General features: G+C 34.9%; 2 protein-coding genes and 1 long non-coding RNA gene across 5 annotated transcripts in view; 2 read left to right on the forward strand and 1 right to left on the reverse strand.

Moving 5' to 3' along the window:
• Nucleotides 1-1,279: 1,279 nt before the first annotated feature.
• LOC105318724 (uncharacterized) lies at nt 1,280-8,581 on the forward strand. The gene is made up of 17 exons (XM_066077679.1): nt 1,280-1,904; nt 2,391-2,648; nt 2,888-3,082; nt 3,220-3,329; nt 3,417-3,546; nt 3,627-3,854; nt 4,047-4,252; nt 4,347-4,475; nt 4,620-4,722; nt 4,815-5,323; nt 5,540-5,707; nt 6,030-6,231; nt 6,593-6,784; nt 7,151-7,308; nt 7,430-7,747; nt 7,951-8,055; nt 8,348-8,581. The coding sequence occupies exons 1-17, from the start codon at nt 1,727-1,729 to the stop codon at nt 8,498-8,500; spliced, it is 3,342 nt and encodes a 1,113-aa protein (XP_065933751.1). The 5' UTR covers nt 1,280-1,726; the 3' UTR covers nt 8,501-8,581.
• Nucleotides 8,582-9,521: 940 nt separating this feature from the next.
• Nucleotides 9,522-26,605, reverse strand: part of LOC136273523 (caspase-3-like) — a 33,451-nt gene continuing 16,367 nt past the window's right edge. Inside the window, exons 1-8 of one of the 3 annotated variants that reach the window (XM_066078056.1) lie at nt 14,375-14,760; nt 13,957-14,137; nt 13,581-13,687; nt 12,438-12,605; nt 11,828-12,047; nt 11,327-11,512; nt 10,144-10,253; nt 9,522-9,821 (exon numbers count right to left, since the gene is read on the reverse strand). In XM_066078056.1, the coding sequence (XP_065934128.1) occupies nt 9,675-9,821; nt 10,144-10,253; nt 11,327-11,512; nt 11,828-12,047; nt 12,438-12,605; nt 13,581-13,687; nt 13,957-14,137; nt 14,375-14,524 (1,269 nt within the window). In that variant the 5' untranslated portion in view covers nt 14,525-14,760 and the 3' untranslated portion in view covers nt 9,522-9,674. Of the gene's footprint in view, nt 9,822-10,143; nt 10,254-11,326; nt 11,513-11,827; nt 12,048-12,437; nt 12,606-13,580; nt 13,688-13,956; nt 14,178-14,374; nt 14,761-26,605 lie in introns of those variants that run through there. The other 2 variants (XM_066078058.1, XM_066078057.1) reach the window with 2 other exon arrangements.
• LOC136273525 (uncharacterized) lies at nt 21,927-25,321 on the forward strand. Its single transcript, XR_010711683.1, has 4 exons — nt 21,927-22,259; nt 22,606-23,875; nt 23,957-24,102; nt 24,467-25,321. It is a non-coding gene; the product is annotated as an uncharacterized lncRNA (long non-coding RNA).

Below are 26,605 nucleotides of genomic sequence, written 5' to 3' on the forward strand. Positions count from 1 at the left end.
GTTAAGTAAGACATTTCCTATAAATAAAAAATAAAGTAATAGTTTAAGTTACATCAACCGATATTTAATTGCATTTTAACTGTACAAAAACAAGACTGCATATGATACTCTTTGACTTTTAACTTATTGTTATAAGATTGAACTTTACTTCTTGAGATTAGGTTTACTGGCAACTTGAAAATACAAGACATAAATATTGCCATAATCAGAACGGTCTTGTTAATGAGAACAGATCACCCCCCCCCCCCACACACACACACACACACAAATGATTGTATAAAATGTGCTTTAAACACTACGATTCAAAGTGACTAATGGAATTGACATAACACCAGGTGGGAATAACTCTGTGTAAATTTTTAACGAAGAATCTTCATTCAAACCCAGTATTTTTTAAAGCTTTGTTCCGCATGCGCATCTCAAAATGTTGAGGAGATTGCTAAGAATAGAAGTTAACAAACAGTAGACACCCAACTAGACAATTACTATACTTATCATAAAACCTAAAACAATATTGCTTACTAGGGGCATTCCTTCTTTACAGCAGTACAATGTGCAAATGTTTCTCGACTTGTTGCAATACTGCTGTTGTCAGAGGCAAAATCCCATCGTGAGCCCTGAACCGGTAAATGTCCCGAGTAAAAATAAACTGGCGACTTCGAGAGAATAAAGACGTATATCTCTGCTATTTTAAGACCCATCAACTTGAAATTCGGCATAAGTGTATCTCAGACATTACTTTTCTGAAAAATACATACATATTGCGAGTGTTTTAAAAATTAATTGATTTATTAGGCTTTTGAAGCGAGCTGGTAGTTTTTTATTTGGGTCAGAGTTCGACCCCTTTCTTTATTTATGGTTACATTGAAATTAATGTTAAAACGGGCTTGGCCCCTGTGCAGCAGTATCATAATGTTATGTATAATAGTAGTTCAAGAAATTGCACTTTGAATAAAAACAAGTTATATCTTTCATACATTTCATACATTGATCAGACAGAAAGGTGAAAATAACAATTATTGACACAAAATGCAAGAAATTTTCTCATTCGAAAAATATTGTTGGTATTTGATGATGAACTATTATATACAATAAGTACAGGGATACAAAATAAGCCAGGAAACGCATGTTAATTAAGTGAGGCGTTTCAATTAAGTTACTATAAATAAAGAAGTGTTAAGTTTGCTTATATTTGTTACATTCAAATTTAACGAAATTTAACTTTTGAGATGTATAATAGATTATTGATTACGAATAAACTTTAATTGGTAAATTCTTCCAACCTAATCGTTTTATTTCACATAGAAAATCTCCACATACGTTTTATATGCAGGATTACAAAAACTTATGAACAGAAAAAAAACATCTCAAGGACACTTTACACGTGAACCTACATTGTACATGTATATGTTTTGTTATTATTGTCATATTCTAGTAGGGTTTCATAACACGTTCCTGAGTGAGGAAACATAAAGAAGGGCGGTCTGGGTTTACTTTTTCAGGCATGTATGCTCCTTAGAAGGATTTAAGTGTTTTAATACTCCATTTTTCAAAATTGTCAAGTAAATGAGGCGATTTCAGGAAACGTTTGCAAGATGCACTTAATTGGTTGCATCTACATTTTTTAATAAATTAAGATTTATAAACATCTTATGGTTCTTTAAAATACAAAAAGACTGCATCTTAACGAATACGACTGTGGCATATTAATGAAATATGTTGAAGAATGAGTTTGTTAAGTTTGATAATGTATATAATATTTTGGTTTTTAACTCTACAGTTAAGATTATTAACCTTTTATGGTTTCATGTTGGCATTGTTTAGCATACGGCTGATAAGAAAGAAATGTTTCAAAACTAGGCCGACCGATAACCGTAGAAATTTGACAATGGTAAAATGGCAAGGTGAGAAATTATAGTACATGTAGTATAAATATTTATTTTCATACCAATATTTCACAATATTATAAGTTTCGCTAAAAATACAATATTTAAGAAAGTGTAGGATAATTATAAACTTTTGCCATTAACCAAACAAAAGTATTTTCAATTCTACATATGTATGCTATTTCGTATTCCTTTTTTGCCTACTTTATATTTTCGCAATATAAACGAAATCTAAAAACATAAAACTAAAGTGATGTTTAACCTTTTGATGTTCTCTTCGTCGTCTATGGTTCATTGCGTGTTGTGATGCTCGTTTCATAACAGTAATCCCTCATTAACGATGTTCGTTTTTCCTGCTTTCATTTTGTTATTTAAATAAATGCTATTTGATTAAAACTACTTCACTAGGGTCAACAACTTGTTTTTTTTAAGTATTTTTAAATGTTTTATTGAATTTAACTGTTTTCAATGTTAACAAAATGTTGCGTGTCTTCCATACATCAGTCCTGTGGTATCTAATTGGGTTACACTGCTCTCTAATCCATGCTGCTCTACCCCCTGACTGTGTTCCACTTGAGGAACACCCTCTCGACACAGCTGATCCGGGTTCTATCTTTGGGGAGACCAGTGAGGTCGGCAGCAAGGCCTCTCCCCACAGGACTGGAAACCTCCGCCAACGTGGAGCCATTCCGACCCACCACTTTGCTGCCAATGAAATTAAAAGTGCTGAACCCGTTCCCATGAGGTTGTTTCCGTATGAAGGTACGTTTTATTAAACAACAAAAGACTGTTAGATATGTCGAAGGTAGAAGGTTCAGTTGCCAAAATGTCGATTTAATTTTTCTCACCATTTCGGAAATCGTTCATCTATAAAATTCATCAAATTGAGAATTGGTATAAAATGATGTCTTACCCTCAATAAGAGGGTCAGTTTCGTGAAAAAGTGAAAAATAAAGTTGCAATTAAATCGGCATCTAGCAAGGTTGTCAAACTTCTTCTAGCAATCATGACGTCATCAGGCATCGTGTATGACGCCTACACAATGGACAGATGGACGGATCCAGAGAGAACGGATTTGATGATGCAGCAGTCCGCCTGGAAATCCGGCGAACCTTGGAACAAACTGACAGACATGGGAACAAACATGCGACAAGTGGTCAGTGGACCTGATGGGAATCCCGGAGGGGTGTTTTCTGGTAAGTTATTATAACGTAAAGAGTTAGTAAATATATGTCGATGATTTGTATCTATGAATGTTCGCAGCCATGGTATATATTGTTGTACCTTTTAGACTGTGTGAAAAACAATTTTGTAACAATCTTTTTTTATACAGGAAAGTCTGGTGTACAAGTTGGAATTTCTGGAAGTTCTGATCCTGTCATGACAGACTTTGGAGATTTGTATGCTAATTTTGAGTACCATGGTAATGGAGGGAAAATGGAGGTATCAATCGGGTTAAATTGAAATTTTCAGTCGTTTACAAATAAAGAATCAGCAGATTTACTTAATGATTGATAGTGTATCCTGTAGGTGCCCTTGGTACGTGGATCTGCATTGTTAACTCATCTCTTCACGAATGCCAATCCCGTCATCAAACCATTCTGTCTGGCTGACATATCTGGTCACCACGTCAATTTCAACTGTCCATTGGAAAGAACAAGTATGCCAACGTCTGTCAAGCAAAAGATATATTTTCTGATGTTGTAAATTTCAATCTCAGTGATAAGGTTGTTTTTTTAGTATTGGATGCTGGAAGTGGACACGCGAGCGCCACTTGTTCTGGAGGAGTTTTGCATCTTAGACTACAGAATACCAAACGAATCAGGGATGTCACAAAGATCCAGTATGCTGCTCGTCCAAAGACGCGATGGGCTGCAGGAGATCATCCAATGTCTAGCTGTGACGTCAACAAATGTCGACTCACTGATGGCGGGAAAACTCTGGAGGTGGACGTTCCTAACGCTCATGGTAAGAACTATATTGTGCCCTAGTTCTTCAGACACATAAATCAACCTGAGCCTGCATGGTAGTTACTAGTATTCTACGCGCAGACATTTTCTGCTAATCATATTATCCGAGTGTACTCTACTTCATATCCAAAAAATTCAATTGGTTTGCTTCAACATAAATGATGAAGTGTTAGTGAACATTCTTTTAAAGGAGCTATGGCGTTCGCATTTAACTACATTGGTCACTACGTCACGCCTTGGGATTGGATAAATCATCCAGAGGAGGTCACGTGTCACGGACGGCGCAGCGAGAAGCGTGCCCCTAACGATATAACGTTACATGCTTCCTGTGACTCGAACCTGAACTTGGAGATTGGAGTCTATGTCGGTCACCATCACATCTATGGCGTGGATAAGGTGATACATTTCATTACGTTCCGTTTAATTATTTAGAATTTCCTTATTGATGCGTTTTCCATGTAATATACATGAAATTCTCTAATCGTAAAAGATCCAGTACGCAGTGGAGCCAGAGAACACATGGGGTAATCCCCCACCCATGCACACCTGTAACCCCACCGTCTGCACTCGTGTTGGGAACACCATCTACGTCAGAATACACGCACCTGCTCAACATCTTAAGTAAATCATTCATATGAAGTGGGAAAGAATGCCGTTTCTTGATATTAACACTTTACATGAATTGCTAATTATAGTTTTTATTTCTATTTTTGTAATATTGAGAGAATAATGTAATTGTTTATGATTTTGAGTCTTTTTACAGGCTTGCAGTAAATGTGATCGGTTATGTAACGCTTCCGGCTTTCTGGATAACTCATCCATACAAAATGGTCTGCGGGGGCCAGATATTGGGTCATCAGTGTCAGGTAAATTCACGTGCCAAAGGTACAAAAGATGAAATCATACCGCCTTCATACGTTTAAATGACTGAGTTTGTAGCAACAAATTTAATACTAAGGTGGACATCCAGTGACCCCGGCACCAACAATCCACACTTTTCCCACATCCCAAACTCAGCCAACGCAGACTCAGCCACCACAAACACAGCCACCACCATCAATTCGAACAACTGCTTCATCTCGACCTATCACTCAAGGTTCGAAGTTCATCCTGGAACTAAATGAACCCGGCGATGAGTTGCCAAATCAGACAAGAAAGTTCCTGCTGTACTTCCAAAGCATAGTGGTTCCTCACATTAACGACGCTGACAACACTATAACCTTTACACCTCAAAATGGTGGCACCTACTCAGGATTCATGCAGCTGGCATACCTTGGTGCTGGATTGAGGGGAGATCATTCCAATGATACTGTTCTAGACAAGCACTTGGGCGTGTATTCTTATAAACCCAAGGCGTCCTACTGTGTGCAGAACAATCGAGCCTACGCCAGTTTTGACTGGAATCCAAACAACCAGTACCCGTACCAATCGTCAGGATCACTCCTTATGATAACCATGCCTCATCATGTTAGTCTTATTATAAACTCATTTTCATTATTAGAATATAAAAGATATTTAGATATTTTTGTTCGTTTGTTTTTGTTAAGTTCCTGTCAACGATCTAAAGTCCACACTTCTTTCTAAAAAAAATTGTTTGCGACAACATTTATGATACTTATGCACTGAAGACAAATGTTGGGCATATCGTAAATGAGTATTTGAGGAAATGCCATCCCATTACAGGCCTACATATTGAAGGATCAGTTTGCAGCTAACCTAAAATCGACAGTGTACACGTTTAAAGGCTATGAAGGTCCTAGCTGGTTGTTGGATATGGAGGCTCCCCGGGCCGCCATGGAACCAGATCCTGTTGGAGTCCAAGCCATAAAAGCTAACTCCCAGCATCTCCAGGTATGGCTGCAGTTTTAATGACAACCAGTATATCAAAGCACATGGTAAACTTTACATATGGCTATACATTGATTGATTTGTTTATACGTTTCATTCATAACCACAATTGATATTTGTATGGAATTTTAAAATTGCATGTATTGAACGTCTTTTTGCTTGTCACTGTTCAACGTGAACCATAGGCTAAAGTACACTCTTCTACAAGTTTAAGAGCAGTTCAGATATGTTCATTGTTAATATCTGAAAACATGTTCAGCTTCATTTATAAGTTTTCTTTAACTATCAATAGATCTGCTCAGTTTTATCCACTTGTCTCCAACAGGACATTTTGCAAGCGATTGAGAGGGACGCTTCACAGGCCAACCTAGAGGCTTACTGTTCCTTCTCAGACAGTTATGGTGTAGGTAAAGGCATAGGAATGCACGCTAGATTGGCCAGTATATCTCGAGCGTTTAGAACCTCTCATTACCAGGCTCTTGACGGGAAAATCCGACATTGTTTAGAAAAATGGCTGCGAATTGATGGTAAAATTTTCTTACACTCAAGGCAATTTCTTCTTTCAAATGTTATCCCGAAAAATCATTTTTTTAAAATATAATTGTTTTGTTTTCTTCCTTTTACACTGAAAAATGTGCCACATAAGTTTCACATACGTTAAACATGTGTGATACGTATGTTTAACGTATGTTGCACATGTGTTAAGTTCAAACATATGTGAAACGTATGTGGCACAATTAGCTGTGTACGTTTTTTGTTGTATACCGTCTTTACGTCTTTTCAATGACTTCGATTGCTCGTCCTATCTGAAAACATCCTTGCTTCTGGTTTCTGGTACCATTTAGAGACTACAATATTGCAAAATTTACTTCTCCATGGTTTTTTTAGACACACTTCCGGAGAGGAACAGGTTCCACTACGACACGGTGTGGGGCGGGCTCTTCCTGAGGGGGGAGGACGGGGAGGCCCACTTCTACACAGATTTTGGGTTCCCCTTTTACAACGACCACCATTTCCATCTCGGCTACTTCCTGTACGCCTTGGCTTACTACGTGAGGCACGACACGGCATGGGCTCAGCGTATGTATTATAATTCGATCTGATTCCGTTTTGCAATGCTTTTCTGATGATTAGATGAACACATTTAATTTTATTACTAGTAAGTTCATTTTTATTGTACGTTTTATGACAATACAATTTCCTTTTGTAATATTTCTCTGATGATCAGTATTCTCTTGAATCCATTTTTATTGAATTTCTATTGTCTAAGTGAAAACAATCTGGTCCTTTTAATGACTAAATGAAGACTACTTAATAATTTTATTTTGCATTGTTTTATTTTTTAATGAGTAGAAAAACATGAATTGATATGATTCACTGTTGCATTTTTTATCTGGAGACTAGATAAATACAGCTTTAGTAATTCCTTTTTGTATTGATGGTTAGAACATCGGCAGAGAATATACGCCCTGGCACGAGACGTCGGGAACCCTAGCTATAAGGACAAGTTCTTCCCCGTGGTTCGTCACAAGGACATCTACATGGGTATATCCTGGGCCTCGGGGGTTGTTCCGGGGGAGAGGCAGGAGGAGTCATCATCTGAGGTGTAAATTTGCGTTCAACCATCATTTGGCTTTCTTTTCAACTTGTGTATTTTTGAAAAAATGTCTGGTTCATAAAAATGGTTCACTATAGGTCGTTTTATGATTTTGCAATCCCTTTTAGTCGTTAAACTGTTACCATGGTCTGGCTGCCCTGGGAGACGCGCTGAACGATCCCATTTTACGAGGAACGGGCCAGGTGATGCTGGCTCTGGAGATCGCCTCCGTGAGAGAATACTACCACGTGCGTGACCACAACTTTAACCAGTTCCCGCCAATTCTGCAGAAGTTTGGGGCGGTGGGACAGATAGCCGAGGACAGTTTCTATGTGTACACCTTGGACTGGGGTTGTGACCCCAACGTGTTCCCGATGAGGCACGGGTGTCTAGTCGGCATCCAAATTATCCCTATTACCGCCGTCTCTAGGTACTGGATGGATAAGGTACAGTAATGTTTTCAACTGCCCACTTTATAAAGTGTAAAATATTTAATGCAAGTTCGTCCATCTAAAAGGATTGTGTTCAACTGCCCACTATATAATGTGTAAAAGATTTTATGCCAGTTCGTCCATCTATACAAGTTAATTAAATGATGAAATGTCACGAAACATTCCTTGCGTCATTATTGAGATTACCTACCTTGCAGGACTGGGCCAAACATATCCTGCAGTCATGTGATTGGGCGATTAATCCGTCACACGCGACTGACTACAGCCTCGCCAATCCTAGCGACCTACGTGACTTAGTTACTGTAAGTTCACACTCTATTAACTTATCCATATTTCCAAGTAGAGGTCTGGATGAAAAAGTATCAGAGTTTAATGTCCGTTGTATTTTTTGTATTTACCTGAGGCGGCCTGATTTTGTAGAATACCATAATTACATCAGATTGATATAATGTGTAATATCAGACTGACAAAAGCTCATTAATCAAGCTAATTTCAGACTGCCAAAGATGAGAGGAATATTTTATAAGATCTACGTTGTACGTGTTTATATAACAGAATCATGTCGTGATAATCATCTGATATCTTTATTTTAAGGGTTGGAAAGCATTCTGTTATGCCGGAATCGCGCCATATGACGAATCTCATAAAATAGCGGCAGCCAACTACTTGAGGGACAAATACCCACGTGACCTGGTGTCTGGGACAGGAGCGGCCAGTACTCTGCTATTTATATACGAACGGACTTAAAAATTTTAACATGATTTTGATAGAACAAATCATTGAACTTTTGCACTATTTTGAAGAAAAAAATACAGTCTTTTTATTAATGCTTCCTTTATTCATTCATGTAAACACGATTTAAAACAATTCAAACGGCACAAAAATTCACTGTAACTTAAAACTTTCAGTCACATATACTTCAGATGAGCAGTAACAAACAAATCATTATATGATATTGGTTACAATCATAACCGTGTTTTACACAGGTAACTTATTCTATTTCATTACAATTGATTACTACAAACACGCAGTTAATATAACTACATGTATGTGCAATAAAAAAAATCAAAAATGGTAGTAAAAAAAAATACTGCTGAAAAAAAAGAATACTCAGGTTTTGTTGTTGTAAATTTTAACTATAAATCATATCTTATTTTGATTTGATTTACAATAGTCAGAAAATACAACTGGACGTTGATTAAGTGAATGAAAGAAGTAAAGATATTGGGAAATTATTTAGATGAGTTGGATAATGAGGGACGTTTCCAGATCTATGGACGAAGGCAACTAACAATAGGGTTGTTAGGAAAAGCATAACTGTTACAGTACCCTCAGCAGCAGTACATAGAGAAACAAATCACGACATCATTTATTCCTGATGTATCTACATGTAGAGCATATTCTTCTATATGGCTTAGTTTCATGTTAAAAATGACAAAAAAGAATATTAAGTCAGAGTGAAGTATGAGAGTCATCCCACATTGAAACTGATTTTCTATAATACTTCAGTCAATTAGGGGTTAATGAGAAGATAATTTTGACTTCATTGTACATAAATTATCCTAGGAACACCTTGCTACTTCCAACATTATTTTGACTGGGTTTAACTGAGTAAAAAAAAAAAGAGGGCTTACATATACATGTATATGCATATTCATTTGAAGGTACGAATCTATTTCAATACATATCACCAATAGCTACTGATTTCTCTGAAAAAAGTATAAGGTTATGAAGATAGATGTGCTATTCCAATACACGTACATGTCTATTTCCCATTTCCCCAACAAAGGGATTAAGGCATGCTTTTTCAGCGAGGTGTGAAAGTATCTGGGTCATGAGCAATGCCAAGGCCTGAGAATAGTAAGACATTAAGTTTCTTTCACATTCCAAGGATGAATGTATGCAGCTTAGTTTTCTGTGTCTATATACACTTTGGGTGTACTCTTTTGTCTCCGTAGATTCCAGGAAAAAAGAAGAGTTTTTTCCTGAGAGATGATTCGTACTTAGAGACGGTGACAAAATGGCTTCCAACATCTCTCGCCTTCCCTTTACTTACAACATAATTTACCTGACAAAACAAAAATATTTTTGCTGTATAGAATTCAATTCAGCCATTACTGTAAACGTTTTCTTTCGGGCAAAAAGCAACTTCTCCTAAATAAAGCACCCCACTAAATCCAATGAATAAGGCAAGTTAAGAAATTTGCTGATTGGAATTCACGATTAATTGGTAAAAAAAAAATCAAACTCTCGCTAAATAATGAAAACATTAATTATAATACATAACATTTACAGTATACTGCAAGAGAAACAAAACTGAAATAATCACAACTACATCAAATTATTCTATTTGATTTAGATTTAATTTATGGCTCATTGACAAGTCTTACCTTTCCAAGCATTTCAACAAGATCCTTAACATGCGATTCAAATTTAAAAATCCACACAATGGCCTGCATAAACCAGGATCCAGCATCCGTTTTCCTCCACGACAGTGAACCTGCAAAAAGCAGGACATTATGCTGATTCCACATACATTTCAGTTCTACCATAAGACAATTGATCTTACAATGTATTTGTTTAAAACTGCTTGGTCTGATTTTTTTTATCAAGCTTTGTGTATGCTTTAAAACGATGGTTATGATTAGTATGTCAATAATAATAGTCATTGCAGTAGTTTTGTCATTATTGTGCAATTATGCCATATTTCAATGATGTACAAAATTTGTTTACAAAACAAACGGTATAAAAGGGTATCGCGTTATTTCGTCTCATATAAAAGTTCGCCCCTGACGTTGAAGCGGGTATGATTGTATTACAACTTTGACATCGCTATAATTATAGGTCATAATGGTTTGGCAAATCAAAAATATTTTTTTTTAGAATTTGTTCAAAAATACCTCTAAAGATTTTCTTTATGATTGATACTTAACATGTGGGTTGAATAACCCTATCAATCGGGAAGCGAAAATAAGCTTAACATTCCCATGATTTGGGTTTTTTGTGTTCTCATCCAGGAATTATTTTTATTTACTTTGAATATTAATACATGTAACTTAGAAAGGAGATCGATTCTGGTGGTGTAAATATATATAGGCAAAAATCTATAACTTTCCAGAATAATTCGCTTGTACAGAAAATTATTTAATACTGTAATAGCCAAAATATCAGACCAGGAATTCAAAATAATATTGCCAAAACATGATGAAAAACAAAACATTTACAGTAAACCACGGTTATAGCGAACACACTTATAATGAATTGACCCTTACAGCAAAGTGATTTTCATTCCCCATGGAGTTCTTTCGTGTTGTAAACTTGAAGGATATAACGAATTACGCTTAAATCGAAGCAAAATTGTCCGTCCCTGGTGTTTAGTTATAAGCGTGTTTTACTGAGTTTACATTTTTATTCTTTTCTCGATTCAGTCATGTATTGGTTGACTTTGGCATTTCGTCTCCATCAAAATGATTGACCATGTCATGATAAGTCAAAGTAATGAGTAGGCTTGATCTTCAAAGTCAAGCATAGACTGCAGTAACAAAGCAAAAACAAAAATGACGCACAGCCTACCTTCCGGAGTGGAGTAAGCCACAAGGATGTCGGATTTGGAATGGACAGTTTGTGTGGCGTATATATTGGGCTCCCGTTCAACATTTATGTCCGGAGCATTCATTCCATCCACACGATCACCACCTCCATCACCTTGTGATTTGTTCTCGCCGGGACCTCCCGATGAACAAACCATTTCTCTCTTGTCTGCACATGGCAATAAGCATAGGTAATTAACGTGTTCAAAGCTTTGCTGAATACAATCTAGAATACACCTACACTTAAAACAGGCCCCACCATCATTAAAATATTTTAAACTACTCAACAAGATTAATAACTCAAATACTTTGAATAAAAACTAATGAATATGAGGTCAGTTCTCGGACTTGAGGAAAGTTGGTGATGGCAGGACCAGTTCTACTCTGCTGAAAGCAACTTTATGATATGAATTATTTTATCAATTTGGTTAAAGTTATGTCAAGCAGAGACTTTATTTCTTTAGAATTTTTTAATCATACTAACCACCACGACAGGCCTGGATAAGGAAAATTTTGGGTTTTTCATTCATTTCCGGACAGTTGTTTGGCTCAAACATCTCGGTGAGTGTTGTTACAGGAACAGAAATTCCATCAATTCCACACACTCCTTTTTCATCACCATGAGTTAAAATGATAAAAATGAAACAGTCACTGTCCTTCATCTTGTCACACTTGCTGATAGATTCAGTGGTCTTCCTTATCTCCTGGAAAATATACACTAGTCAGACTATCAGTTTTATGCAGGACAGTAAAAGGAACATTCAGTTCATTATCTGTAGATTATCAGAATAATGTAGAAAGTGGAACAATTGAGTAACAATGAAATAAACCTGTTTTCAAGGATCAGGGATTTGAGGATTTGCCTTTGGAGTAAGAGCATATTTGTCTTTAATGTTGTGGTGCATCAGGTTAAATGCTTCATTTTTTATATTTATAAAAGGGGAATAACTCATTTTTAAAAATCCTTATTGAAATGCAAGTTATTCTCCTGCAAATACTGTACTAAAATCAAAAAATAAAATAAAAAATACAGGTCTTATTCAATTCATCTTCTCAGTTCAGAAGAAACTACCTGTAATGATAAAATGACCTACCTCAGCTGTTAAATTATTTTCTACAATAACTTCAAAGTGAAGGTCAGTGAATAACTTCTTTAGATTGTCTCTATCAAACTTTGTTCCATCTCTCTGAGAAAGGGTGTGAAATTGTTCGTTGTTGATGAGGTAAACCAATCCTCGACATTCTCGTCGCATACTGTATACCTTACATATAAAAAAATCTAAATTTGTAGTATTAAGGGTGTTTAAAATTGAAAACCTACTACCTTATCTAAATTTACATTGCAGAAAGTTTACTGTGTAAAATATAGTGTACCGGTATATAAAAATGATTTTGTTGATACTTTGGTAGAGTCATCAGAGCAAGTAGATTTCATATTTTATGAAATGTGGAAATGTTTGCTATATATTTACATTTCACATATTTTTTGCTTGTAAAGTGTGTTGAAAACTACGACAGTTATGACACTGTAATGCACACAGGGTACTCAAAGGTTAAAGTGACGAGTTTTATTATGACGTCACAAACGTAGAACGCTGTTAACTGCAACGTCACAAGTGAAAATCAAAGTTCACGCTTGCAGCTGTTACCGTGGCTCTTCCATTAATATGAACTTACCCTTAGGATAAGATAGGAATTTTAAGGTATAAATCACATTTGCAGACAAGGCATGAAGTTAAAATAGTGTAAATATAAGCATTAAAACATGATTTTTTGAAGTATACAGTCTCATAACTGCAGCAATGTATGCATACAAATTTTCATAACGCGCTAACGCGCATTACTCAATTTGTATGCACACACCGCTGCAGTTATGAGACTGTATACTTCAAAAAATCATGATTCAATGCTATAATGGCATTTCTAATAGCTCTGGTAAGTGGGTTAACTTTTGCTTGATTGGTAGAGAGTCGGATTGCATGCAAGAGGACCCAGGTTCAAACCCCAGGAAAGGAAATATGTTTCTCTATTAAATATATATCTGACACAATCAGCTGTCACCTGTTGGGGATTATGATTCTGTTATGTGATGGTACAATTACAATATTTACATGTAATGAATATACAATAGTAATATTAACATGCAAATAAGATCATGTAGCCCAGTATATATAATCTAGTACATGTATAACTGTTACAATTTCATCTAAGATGGAAAAAAAATCTAGGAAAAATACCTCATCTGTGTTGTTATACTGGAGAAAGCAGCAGGGGTCATTAGGCCTTAGATAGGTCACAGGTTCTTTCATCATGTCGAAATGTTCCTCGTGAAGGGGAGGCCACTCTGTACAAGAGAGGTGATTTTGTTAATACAGTCATTTGACAACTCTGACCGTTAGAAGTCTGATGTAATAGAAAAACATGCACATATTATTTAAAATAATTTTTCAAAGATACATGACTCAAGCTGCAAAATTCAAACTATTTAGAGAGAAAAATATGCTTAAGATTAGAATTTTGATTTTGACTAAATGTGTTTTTTTAAAATGGGTTTCGATTTGTGATATAAATATCAAGTGAGAAAGAGATTCTGAGAAATGTTTGCCTAATTACCTGATGGCTCCCTCTTCAGAGCATGCTTTTCTTGGGCTAGCAGATAAGGAGCCAACTTCTTGGCACACTCTTCATTGTGTGTCTCCATGAAGGCATCAAACAAACACTTGGGCACCCTAGGGCCTCGTTTCATCAGTATATCCAACATCTTTCCTACTTTCTTGGACGTGGTGTTCTCTGCCTATGGGTTTCATACGTTACGTATAATTATTCAGCTATTCCTAGTTTACAAATGTTTACAAAATTATTTACGTACATTGCTCACGGGAGCCTAAGGCCCCGGTGAGCTAAAAAAAAATTCCACATTGTATATTAGATGAATGTCAAATTCAGTATTTGCACATATCATAGTCATATAGTAACCGTTCTGATGCTGATTTTGGGGGGAATTTCCGTGATATAGGAGGGTCTATCCTACCTTTATCTGGTCCTTTTGATTGTCGGTTATGATCAGAGGGTTGGTTTCTCCGAACAGATATTCCGCAACATCAAGAGGGTCTGCGATGTTGTTTTTGAAGTAGGAATAGTTCCTGCGAATAGAATTTTTCCACTCGTCCTCGTTTGCCATAATCGGTTTGGTTTAAAACGAAAGTAGATCTTTCAGCTTATCAAGGGTTTCCAGTGAATCTGCCCCCATAGTTTTTCGTCCTTTACGTCTAAATGTTTCGGTTTCGATTTATAATTAAAACATAGAATATTAATTTTTCAGAAAAAAATATAAGTATGCAGTGTATACTTTTTTTTAAATAAATGCAAACTAAGATACATACAGTGACTTGTACAATGTATTTACAAGCTATATAAGGATTAACCCTTTTTACATTTGGACACCGCCAATCCACTTTACGAAAATATATTGCACCACACTGTATAGCTGTACATAAACTAATGTGCAAAATTATCAATTTCTTGTTTTTTCCCTCTATATTTCATTGCAGACAAGACTAGTTTTTAAAAGCTTTTCTGATGTTATTTTTTGTCATATTTTGAAAAAGTTTAACGTTATATTGATTACAGTCGATTCAATTTGCACTTGTTGACACACATTGAAATAGTTTTTGACAACTCATTTGTAAAGTTTGATATTTCAAAAACAACACGATATTTTTTAAGAGCTCAACTATATATATTCTTTGCAATGCAAGCCGAAACCGAATCTTACTTGTTATATTAATATTAAAACTCGGAACCAGAAGGTTTGGAAATATTTAAATAATGGTGCAAAAAAAGCTATACAGAAATTGCAATCCAGGTTTTTTCAATACGGCCAAGGGGTTTCTTTTTAACTGCTCTTTGAAAAATGTTGGTTTTCAATAGTGAAAAGAAAAAAATTGAATTGAAAAGAATTTCAATTGGCACATGAGTGTAGTTATTCTTCATTTTTCATATTTTCTTTTTATTTCAAAATGGCAACAGTTACATATACTTTCTATTCTTGATTTTTTTTAAATCGAGCTATTTCTTCCCAAGTCAACTTGCTGTGAAACTTCATTTTCATTCATTCTGTACACATCTTAGAACTGTTAAAATCAGTTTATGTTGTAAAAAAAATACGTGATATTTAGTCCTTTTGTCTTAATTCTAGTTTTAAAAAAATCGGCAAATAAACCCTGATTTACTGAAGCTTTTGACCCTTTCCCATCGTATAGTTTTTATTTAAGCAATTTCTTGGCCAAAAAATGTCTTCTTTGGAGATTCATATCAATTTTATACATATTCGCTGTGCTGCCTTAACTTCAAAATTCAACAAACCGTCTCAGTCAGATTTCAATATTATAATGCTTTTTTGCTAAGATGATAATTCAATAATTTTTCATATATATTTTTTATTAGCCTTTCAGTAAGGTCTCTTCTCTCATTGACATTTGGCGTAAAAAAATGTACATACATGTGTACACAAGGGGCTCAAAATTATGCGTCTGAAATGCTGAAAACTTGCCAGCTTTGTTCTGGACCCATTGAATTAATAATTCGATTGGATTGAAGATAAATATACATGGACAAATGATATCATCTAGCAGTTTGCATGCTAGTATCCAAAAAGTTACCTGGGGTTAGAAGTCTACCGTTAACAACAAAGAATGCAAACGCAAGAAGAAAAATTTTTTTTGTCTGTTCTACCATGAGCGCATGTTTGTCGATTGATATCCTTTTAACACACGCTTATATTTATAAATACACAACTACCATTAAATCTCCCGTAGTGCTTGGTTCAAATCTTGATCTCCGGGGGTACGGTGGGGCCAGGGGGGGGGGGCGGCTAGAAAAGCTTTCAATTGTGCAAAAGGATCCTCAGATAGGGTAGATTCAAGATTGATCAAATCATTATCCTAGGGGGTAGGATGGTGTTGGGGCCACAATGGAGGGGGAGGGTCAAATTTTTAATTTTTTATTTAACGAAAAAATATAAACTGTAGAGAAAGATATTTAATAATTTTCTTTTCAAAAACCACTTGACCAGAAAAGTTGTAACTTGTGTGGGAGCACCCTCAGAGAGGGAAGATTCAATTTTTTGTCAAATCATGAGTCCCAAAGTAATGTGGGGTCACAATGGGGGCCACATTTTTAGCTAGGAATAGCCTATATAGAGAAAAATCTTTAAAACCCTTCTTCCTAAAAACAAACCGACCATAAAATCTGTAACTTGTGTGGAAGCATCCTCAGCTAATGTAGATTGATCAAGTTTGTCCAAATCATGATCCTCGGGGGTACATGTAGGTTAGGGCCACAATGAAGGAGATCAAATTTTACACAGGAAAAAACTGAACTGTGATAATAATGAAACTACTTTTATGCAAGCTTCTTGACATATTGTTGATTCTCGTTGATTCTCAATTGATAAGACTGTGGCTTTTTTTCTGCAATATCGACAACTTCATATTTCACATGAACCACCAAAGAAAAAAAATTTTACGTTTAATTTGATGACTTAAAGAAACATTACCCGATCTTTTTACTTTACGGGTTGGAAAGCATTCTGTTAAGGCGGAATCGCGCCATATTACGAATCTCATAAAATAGTGGCGGCCAACTACTTTAGGGACAAATACCCACGTGACCTGGTATCGGGGACAGTATACGAACGGACTCAAGATTTTATCATGATTTTGATAGTACAAATAATAAAAGATACTTATACTACATACAGTGCTACTTTTGAATGCCTAATATAATAATATAACAAGAACATAAAGATATCCAACTTTTTAAAGACAGGATTCCGCTGAATGTTTAGCACTTTTATGATCATCGGTGATTTTATTTAGAAATATTGAAAAAAAACCTGTATATTTCAAAGAAAACAGTTCTTTCTACCTATAAAAATAAAAAAAAAATATGCGTGCGTCTGTTTGAGATTTTCAATTTTGTAAAGGAATGGAAAGATCATATCAAAATCTTCTTTTAATAGAGAGTTTTTAATATGCTTCATTTAAAATACAAATTAATACGCATAACAAACTCACTGTAACTTAATAAATTTCAGTCACATGTCAGCTGTTCAATAACATCAATGCAACCACTTTGATAACTTATTGTATTTCATTATTATTAAATACCAAAAAAATAAATATATATTTTTTTTAGGAAAACAAAGGGAGTTTTTAGAGCTGCACATGTATGCAACCTCCAGGAGTCAGAGTTTGCAATAGGGTCGTTAGGATAAGTATAATAGTATCATCAACAGACATAACAAAACAAATCACTTCATCATTTTATTCCTGCTGTATTTGCACGAGTTTTGTAATCTTCTCCATGGCTTAGTTTTATGTTATAAGTATAAAAAAATAGAAAAGTGAAATCCAATTTTACACAGAATAGCCATGCTACAAACAAGTGTTCTACAAAACTCCAGTAAACTCGATGTTACGCAGCACTGTTAAGGTTGCATATGCTTAAATTACCAAGAAATATGTCATCAAAAACGAGCTACAAATATGATGGTGGTATTAATCAAAACTCGCATACAGCTTTTCCCATAATAATATTAGCTTAACTCAAGTGACCCATGTGTTACGACACACATGTGCATTTACCGTCATCACGTGCCTATCACGTGACATCGATATTTATAGACATTTTGCTTTGTCACACATATTTTTCAATATCGCAAGGGCATACCCCCGTTGTACATTTATTTGTTTTGCATGTATAAGTAAAATGTGATCTCCTTCACCCAAAAATCACTGCTGCTTTAATGGAATCGAGTTAATTACAACGCCATTTCCAAAAATACACTCGACAATCCATCATTTACGGGGGTATCACGTCATTTTTCATCAACGAATAAGACAAATCCGGAGAATGAAACAAAGCAGCAGCATTTTTCAGTTACCTCAAAACCTTCTTGATCACTGTGTAAAATATCAAAAGTATCCATGCAGGTTATGCCCTTGCGAAAATGCGTTGAAGATGATGTACATGTATTTTCCTTAACTTAACCCCCTTTTCAAACGCAATGCCGATCTAGATTTCGGCTAAGGGAAATAACTCTGTGGATATAGTGTTGCGGGAAATGTGAATTACATTACGAGCATTTTGCGATATTTTCCCTTGGTTGTATTGCTGGAGGCAAAATTGTAACTTAAGTAGAAATAAATATTATACATTTATAAATTTCAAGTGACAGCGTGGGTCAGTAATTCATCAAAAGAAAAAAAACATGAGAGATAACTACGACATGCATTACCTCTTTATATTCCATGCGCGGATCCAGAAAGTTTTTCCGGGGGGGGGGGGGGGGGGGGGGTCCGACAGTTATTTGAGTTTGCCAGGAAGGGGGTGGTCCAAGGTATAATTTTGTAATGTAATTTAAATAAATTTGAATTTTGCAGGGGGGATCTGGTTCCCTCTAGCTGACCACCCCCCCCCAAAAAAAGATCCGTGCATGTATTCAGCGACAATCAAAGCCGTGCATTTTTTCATTTTATTTTTTACCTAAATCAATAATTGGTAAATGAAATATATTTTAAAACACATTCTCTTTCAAAATTGCTGTTTATTTTTTTGAAAGTATTCCTCAACATTGCTGTTAGTTTTTAAGAAAGGACAAGCACAAAACTCTTACCCTCACCCCCTTCTTAATAAACAAATACTCAAACAACAATACATGAACAAAAATGTAAATTCCTAGATTTTGAGTGTTGATCACAACAACAAATACATAGATTTTCAAACATTTATTATTCATTTTTCAAGGGAATATTGAAAAAATAACTCATAGTCAGGAAACTGTTAACAAATAAATAATGGTTTAAATAAATAATATTTGCATATGAACATTAATTTTGACTGTTTAAGTTTTAAATATCATTGCTAATAATTTAAAAAAAAACACCAAGAGTTGCAAAATCCTTAGCTCAGATTCAACATATAAATACATGTACTAAGATTAGGTTTGTATATGTATAATTAACATGTATAATCATGTTGATATTTCTGTTTGGAGGTTATCAATGCACATAATTGTTTTCCTCATACAAAATTATGCCGATGGTCTCCACATAGGAAAAGCTGGGTAACAGGCAGGAACATAGGGAGGTAGAACCAGCCAATTCACCAATTGATACAGATGGTCTCACGCATAAGCCTACAAAGTTTAACATACCGGTATTAACATTATATATTTTAGCACTTGCACTTTACAACAATGTCAAATGACATAAAATGAACTTTCACCCTGAGAAATCTTTTTTGATAAAATACAACCCTATGAGCAAAGAGTTACATGTAGCCTCTGTGAAAAAACACACCGTTACATAGAAGAATAATTGGAAATGCCACTTGGACATTTACATGTACATATATTTTATGTTCTTTCTTCCTAAATTTTGATTTCTTTATATATTAAATATAAATATATATTATTATTAACATTACAGATTTTCTTGTGGGAATTAACAAATGTTCCCAATATACTAAATAAAATCAAGAGAACTTAATACTCCAAGATGACTTAGATATAAATGTTTACAATAGCAGAAAGAACCCCCCCCCCCCTATTAAAACAATCTTTATCGTCAAGGGATAATGCTAAGCAATCAATGTTTGCGATATAGTGCATACTCTCAAAGCAAGTTTAATTACATTTCCAGCAGAATGAAAACACACAAATACATGCAGCGTAGTCTCCACCCACAGAAAATATATATGTAAGGCACTGTATTTTTAAATCTTACCAAAAACATGTTAAATGCAATTGGATAAATTCAACTTAGGGGCTGAAGCAGTTGATTGTAATGAGTCACTGGAGCATACATCATATGGAATCAAACACCATGACATGGGTACCCCGCATCTTTCACCTCTTCTACACAACACAAGTAGTATAGGAGTCTACAAATGAAATACATGTATAAGGTACAGCGTAAATGAAATCATAAAAATTACCAGTTATTTAGACTTGAACTCAAATTTTATGCAGCGATACAAGTAATAGTTGATTAGTATGAAGTCTTTGAGGCTGGCGATCAGCTAATAAAGGTGTGAAAAACAAAAAATAGCACCTCTAATTTTGAAACCTCAAGGCTATCACTCTTTTTCTTTCTAGATTATGTATTCCGGTCAATTAAAACAAATAAAGTCAAAATTTTACAGTGCACTACATAAAAGCTTTGAATCGACATAGCCGCCTTAACTTCAGATAAGTCTCAACGAAATGTTTTGACTGACCCCTGTCATTGAAAGCAGGGTGTACAGTAATTGCATGATGCGAGTTGAATGAAGGGGATGACAATCTAGTTGTAGCTATTAACAATGTAATGTTACCTAACAAAAATAACTGTATTGCTTTGAAAAAAATCTTTAATTGTCTGCAAGGACAGTCAATGCGCCTGACAAATAATTTCATTTTAAAATTGTTCTGATAATTTAAACATGTTAAAAAACCTGATCATGTTGATATTTAAGATGACACGGGTACCCCGCACCTTTCATTTAAAATTGTTCTGATAAATTAAACATGTTAAACAACCTGCATGATCATGTTGATAGTTAAAACTGGTCAGCAAAACAATACAATATTAGAGACTCAGAGGTAATAATTCTCACAACAATTAACCTATCTTGTATCATCTTTTTTTTTATTCTAGACCATAATTTTACATATACTGGTAATATAAATTATGACACACTGTTATATTGAAATTAATTCTAAATAAATATTAAGACTATTTAATTTCAATGTAAACAAGCTAAGCAGTGACATTTTCATTTGAAGCCACATGGATCAGCAGTCAGGCTTCAGGATCATGAAGCAATCTTAGACTTAAGTCAAAAATTGTACACTGTCTTAACGCCTCTAGATTGAAATCACTGACAAAATTGAAATGCTACTAACATTGTTTTGATATAGATTTGTCAATTACAAATTTTAATCGATATTTTATGATGAACAATAATATTATGGTTGCCTGAAATTTTGACTTAGTCTAATATTCCTTCATGATCCTGAAGCCTGAAGTGATACTTTAAGGCAATTTGTCAGAGTAAAAATGATTTCTTTTAATTAATTGGTACACATGCAAAAATTAAAATATTGATTATATACCAGTCCATGTAAATATACCAACACAGTCTAAAACAGTGGCACTACTTATCATCTACATTGATACATGTAAGGCGTCGCTGATAAATAATCAATGTGGAACTGGAAGGTTGTGCATTCAGGTAAAATCTGATGTCATGGGGAAAAGCTGATAAATCGCCATCGACATTTATTTGTCCAAGACGTTTTCAACAAGTTGGATTTAAATACTCTTTAAATATTTTTTAAAATAATAAGTTATATGCAATTAAAGTATAGATATACATAATCATTTGTGTAACAAAATGACATGCTAGTGCTTTGAAAAGTAATAAAACTTCATAATTATTTACAACATGTGGTCGTATGAAAACACATAACGTTATCGATCCGTACATCACTTTGTTGTTTCAGCACACAATAATTACTGCGTTTACATTCTGTTATATTTGTGACTATATATATCTATACTAAAGCTTACCAAAAGGTCAGCAGTAGATGGCCCAGGTCCTCAATCCTAGAAATACGTGTGAACGTCTCCAGGACAAGGGAATAAAGGCGCTGATTAGTGTTCAGTTTAATTGATTTCTATTGTTAAGTGGCACCGAGCCCGACGTAAATACCACATTCCCCCCAATCATGTAGGAAAAATTATTATATATATACGAATAAATTATGGTATGAGTTATCCAAAATGAACTCTTCACAAAAGGAGGTTGAAAAATACATCAATTGTCGTCTGTACGCATGGTACGCGTGGATTATCAACGATATACCAAAAGTAAGTAAGAAAAAACATTATATTCAATAAAGCTATATAAATAACTTACATTTATGTACATTGTAATGCACAGTGCCAAAAAGATGTGTAAACATCTCGATAAGACACTGCCATTATTTTTATATGACAATTAATGAAGTCTATAGACAAATGAAGCTATAGATACATACTAATTTAAATCTGTCTATCTCTCGATACTACTCATATGAACGGCATAAAAATAATACTAAGATGTGTAAACATCATAGTATATTGGAGGCATAAAATCAAGAGATATAAAAACGTACAGGTAAATAAATATTCTGTACTTTATACATTGTAAACTTCCCTAGCATTTTTGTTGCAGATGTTGATCAGAACGGTTGGCGGAATGTTCAAAATCTTCGATACTTGTGTAGCCAAAGATGAAATATACCAAGGTCCATGGGGAGATAAATACGGACTATCTGATTCCAAAAGAAGTTTGTTCAAGGGAATTTTCTTCAAAGTATTAGCAGTTAAATGTTTAGAAGTAATGCCAAACTTTACATTTGGCAATTTATCAATCCATAGGGTCAGTTCTTCAATGGTTCCTGAAAAACAGTGGCGATGAATTTGTAGTTGCAGAGCATCAGAATCTTTAAGAACATTCAAAGCAATATTGGCTGCCTCCCCATTCCCTGAATCACGACAGTGTATTACTAAAGGTTTTTGAACATTTTTCGAAAGTAGAACACACTCCTGAAAAAACTGTATTTGCTGATGGCGAATTCTTTGACTACATGTTTCATTATGACAGTTGCTATGTATGGAACATTTTGAAGTAAGATCGATTCCTACTTCTCCGATGGCTACACAAGAATTAGAGGATACAAGATGAATCAAGTCGTTCCAGAAGTGACCCCAATTTCTGTCAACAAGATGAGGATGAATCCCAAACGTAACAAAAATTTTAGGATTCAAGTTAACTTGTTGTTGCCACAACTTCCAAGAAAAGGGAAAAACATAGTTTGCTATAACAAAATCTAAAACATGAATGCTTTTGTGAAAATAATCAGCCAAAACTTGAAAATTCAATACATGGTTTCTCTTGCACAACTGATCAAGATGAAAATGGGAGTCCACTACTACATCTGTAATAGATACGCTTGAGGGAATTTCTTTGAACTCTTTCCCAGATATATCTGTCATTGATTTTACAAATGAAAGTTTTGATTGCTGATCTTTGCTGAACAATTTTAGAATATTGCTAATCAACTTCCAGTGTAATAAGGAAATAATGTGGTTCGGAGGGTTAACAGTAAAAGTAGTTGGAATATCTTGATAACCTACTGTTTTGCAAAATTCTTGGAAGAGACAGGTTTCAACATAGGTAAATGATGGTTCTTTACTTGGTGAAGGATGCAGTTCTTTCTTTTGCTGTACGAAAGAGAGTAAACTGCCAAATGGAACCTCAAGGAATTGTGAAATTGTGTGCAGAAACCCTAGTATAAGGAAACACCATTTCAAAAATTGTTCATTATCAAAATGTTTTTGATTGACAGTGTGAACATTAATATGCTCCTGAAAAAGCTTACAAGGTGTGGAAAGTTGTACTTGACAATCCCAACATGCAGTGAGCGGGTAAAGAAACCAAGGTAAATGCATTAAGATAATGTGTCTCTTCATAACAGAAGCTTGAAATTTGCATAAAGTACATTGTTTCTTTTTCTTTTTAGAAATGTTTACAACTGGCACATTTTCCTTTTCTTCATCATCAGAATCCGGACTGTAATCAGGCTTAAAATTCATCTCATCAAACACGAGATCAAGAAGACCCTCAGTGGAAGCCATTATGATGTTGACATCTGTATACGCAAGAAAAGTAATCTTTATAATAATGGGAAAAAATATATCTGTTGAATACTTTATGCTGTAGTCAACAGATCACTGTCCAAAATTATTATTTCTCAAAATATATACATGTATTTACATATTCAGAAATGCTTAAATCTGTGAATAAAGTGTAAACTTCTTTCAACAGATTTTAAGATTTCAACCTTATCAAATATCTACATAATTTTCATAACAAATCAGTCTTGCTTAAAAGTACTTATCAGCATAAAAAAATACAATAATGAAAGATTTAACTACAATAATCTTTCAAGTATCCTGGCACTCTGACATTTCTCCCCCTTCTTGTTTGGTATACCCCTGGTGCATTATGTGAAGTGTCATCTGTTTTGCAGGGTACCGAAATGAGGGATGCATTATCCATAGAAGTGCCAGGAAAGTCATTGCTTGAGCAATCAATGGCAACCTCATCCTGTTCTTCATTGGGAAGAAATAATTGGTTACGCATCAGTCTGAGAGCAAATGGAATGGGGCCTTTTGAAATTTTGATTCGATCATGGTGTACAGTTTGCTTTCCTTTTTTATTTTGAATCGTATATAGAGGGGGTTTTGAATCTACTACCAAATAAGGTCCTTTCCATGGGGATTTCAATTTGCTTGACTGTCCAACTTTGGTGGCAGAATTAAACAGTAAAACTACATCACCAATTTGATAACTGTTTTCTAAAACTCTTAAATCATAATTTTTCTTTTGCCGAAGTTGGGCAGACTTGAGATTTGTTCTACAGATTTCATGAGCTTCAGACAGATGTTTTTCCAATTCTTGTACCCAACAGGATGGTTCAGCAGTCTTCAAAATCTGATCGTGAGCACCAGTCATAATGTTCAAAGGACGTATCACCTCTCTACCTAACATCAACCGATTTGGGGTAAAGCCTGTTTGTTTATGTATAGTTGCTCGAAGAGCCATGGCTAAAAGAGGAAGATATTTGTCCCACTGTCTGTCTTTATTCTCTATAAAACAGCGAATCATTTGAACAATAGTCCTATTATACCTTTCAACTTGCCCATTAGAACTAGGGTGATATGGAGTTGTTCTCTTCTTTACAATTTCTAATGTCTCACACAATGATTTGAACAATTTTGATTCAAATTGCCTACCCTGATCAGTAAAAATTTCTAGTGGACAACCAAAAGTAACAATGAGGTGTTCTAAGAACATTTTTGCAATTTGTTCTGCATTTTGCTCTGGAATAGGAACTAACTCAATCCATTTGGAAAACTGATCTACTATTACCAAAACATATATGTTTCCAGATTCGCTAGGAGGAAATGGACCTAAGATGTCAAGATGTACTCTTTCCATGGGATACCCTGCTTGAAAAGATTTCAAAGGAGCCCTAGCAGTTTTAGTAGGTTTTTTATTTAGGTTACATACTGAGCAAGATTTTACATAATCATAACATTCTACGGTCATATTTGGCCAGTAAGAAGCTGATTTTAAATTTGCTAATGTTTTTTCAATGCCTAAATGACCTGCAGATTTAACATTATGACAAAGATTCAGCACTTCTTGTCTTAGAGATGTTGGAACTACAAGACATAGAATTGTATCTAGGTGTTTCAGCCATTCGTAATGTAAAACATTGTCTTGAATGAGAAGCCTATCTTTGCACAACCACAAAGCTTTTGTTTCGGGGCTTGTTAACCTGATTTCAAGATCAGATGGATCTACTTGATTTTTAAGCCAATGAATAACTGGTTCAATATTTGCATCATCTTTCTGAAGTTGAGCTAAATTTTGAAAAGTGTCACACCAATTACAACCTACATGTTGTTGTTGATTGTTTGAATTTAACTGTGTTCTTAATATTGTAGGTGTTTTATTGTGTTCAGACTTAATGGAAAGAGGGATTACATCATCAACATCAAGCTGAAACCTAGACCATTGGTGGTGAGCCCGTGTACAATAGTGGCAACCCAGACAAGGAAGATTTTCTAGAGAATTTCCAGCATCATAACATGCACACTCTGAAAGGGTTTCTGGAATTCTAGAGAGGGCATCTGCATTTACATGAGAAGATCCAGACCGGTGTTTAATCTGAAAATCATAGGAAGATAGTTCTTCTAGCCACCTTGCTAATTGACCCTCTATATGTCTAAATCTCATCAGCCAAGTGAGACTGTGATGATCTGTCCTAATCAAAAAAGGTTTTCCTAATAGATAATGGCGAAAATGTCTACAAAATTTGACCACGGCTAACAACTCTTTTCTTGTGGTACAATATTTTCTCTGTTCTTTAAGAAGGGCGTGACTAGCATAGCTAATAACTTCTTCTTTACCATTATTGATCTGATATAAAACAGCCCCAATAGAATGATTTGAAGCATCAGTATCCAGTAGAAAAGTACCGTCTGGAGATGGAAATTTAAGACACTCTGGATTGATGAGGGTTTGTTTTAAACAGTCAAAAGCACATTGTTGTTCTGGGGCCCATACAAATTTGGTCTTCTTTTGAAGTAAATCATACAGG

This window comes from Magallana gigas, chromosome 3 (assembly GCF_963853765.1).
Source record: "Magallana gigas chromosome 3, xbMagGiga1.1, whole genome shotgun sequence".
In the NCBI taxonomy this organism is placed as follows: domain Eukaryota; kingdom Metazoa; phylum Mollusca; class Bivalvia; order Ostreida; family Ostreidae; genus Magallana; species Magallana gigas.

Excerpts from the sequence above, each read along its gene's own strand:
- LOC105318724 (XM_066077679.1), top strand. The coding sequence starts at position 1,727 with ATGAGTTTGTTAAGTTTGATAATGTATATAATATTTTGGTTTTTAACT. Across the intron at positions 3,855-4,046 it reads GGACGTTCCTAACGCTCATG|GAGCTATGGCGTTCGCATTT; the intron begins GTAAGAACTATA and ends ATTCTTTTAAAG. Across the intron at positions 7,748-7,950 it reads CTAGGTACTGGATGGATAAG|GACTGGGCCAAACATATCCT; the intron begins GTACAGTAATGT and ends CCTACCTTGCAG.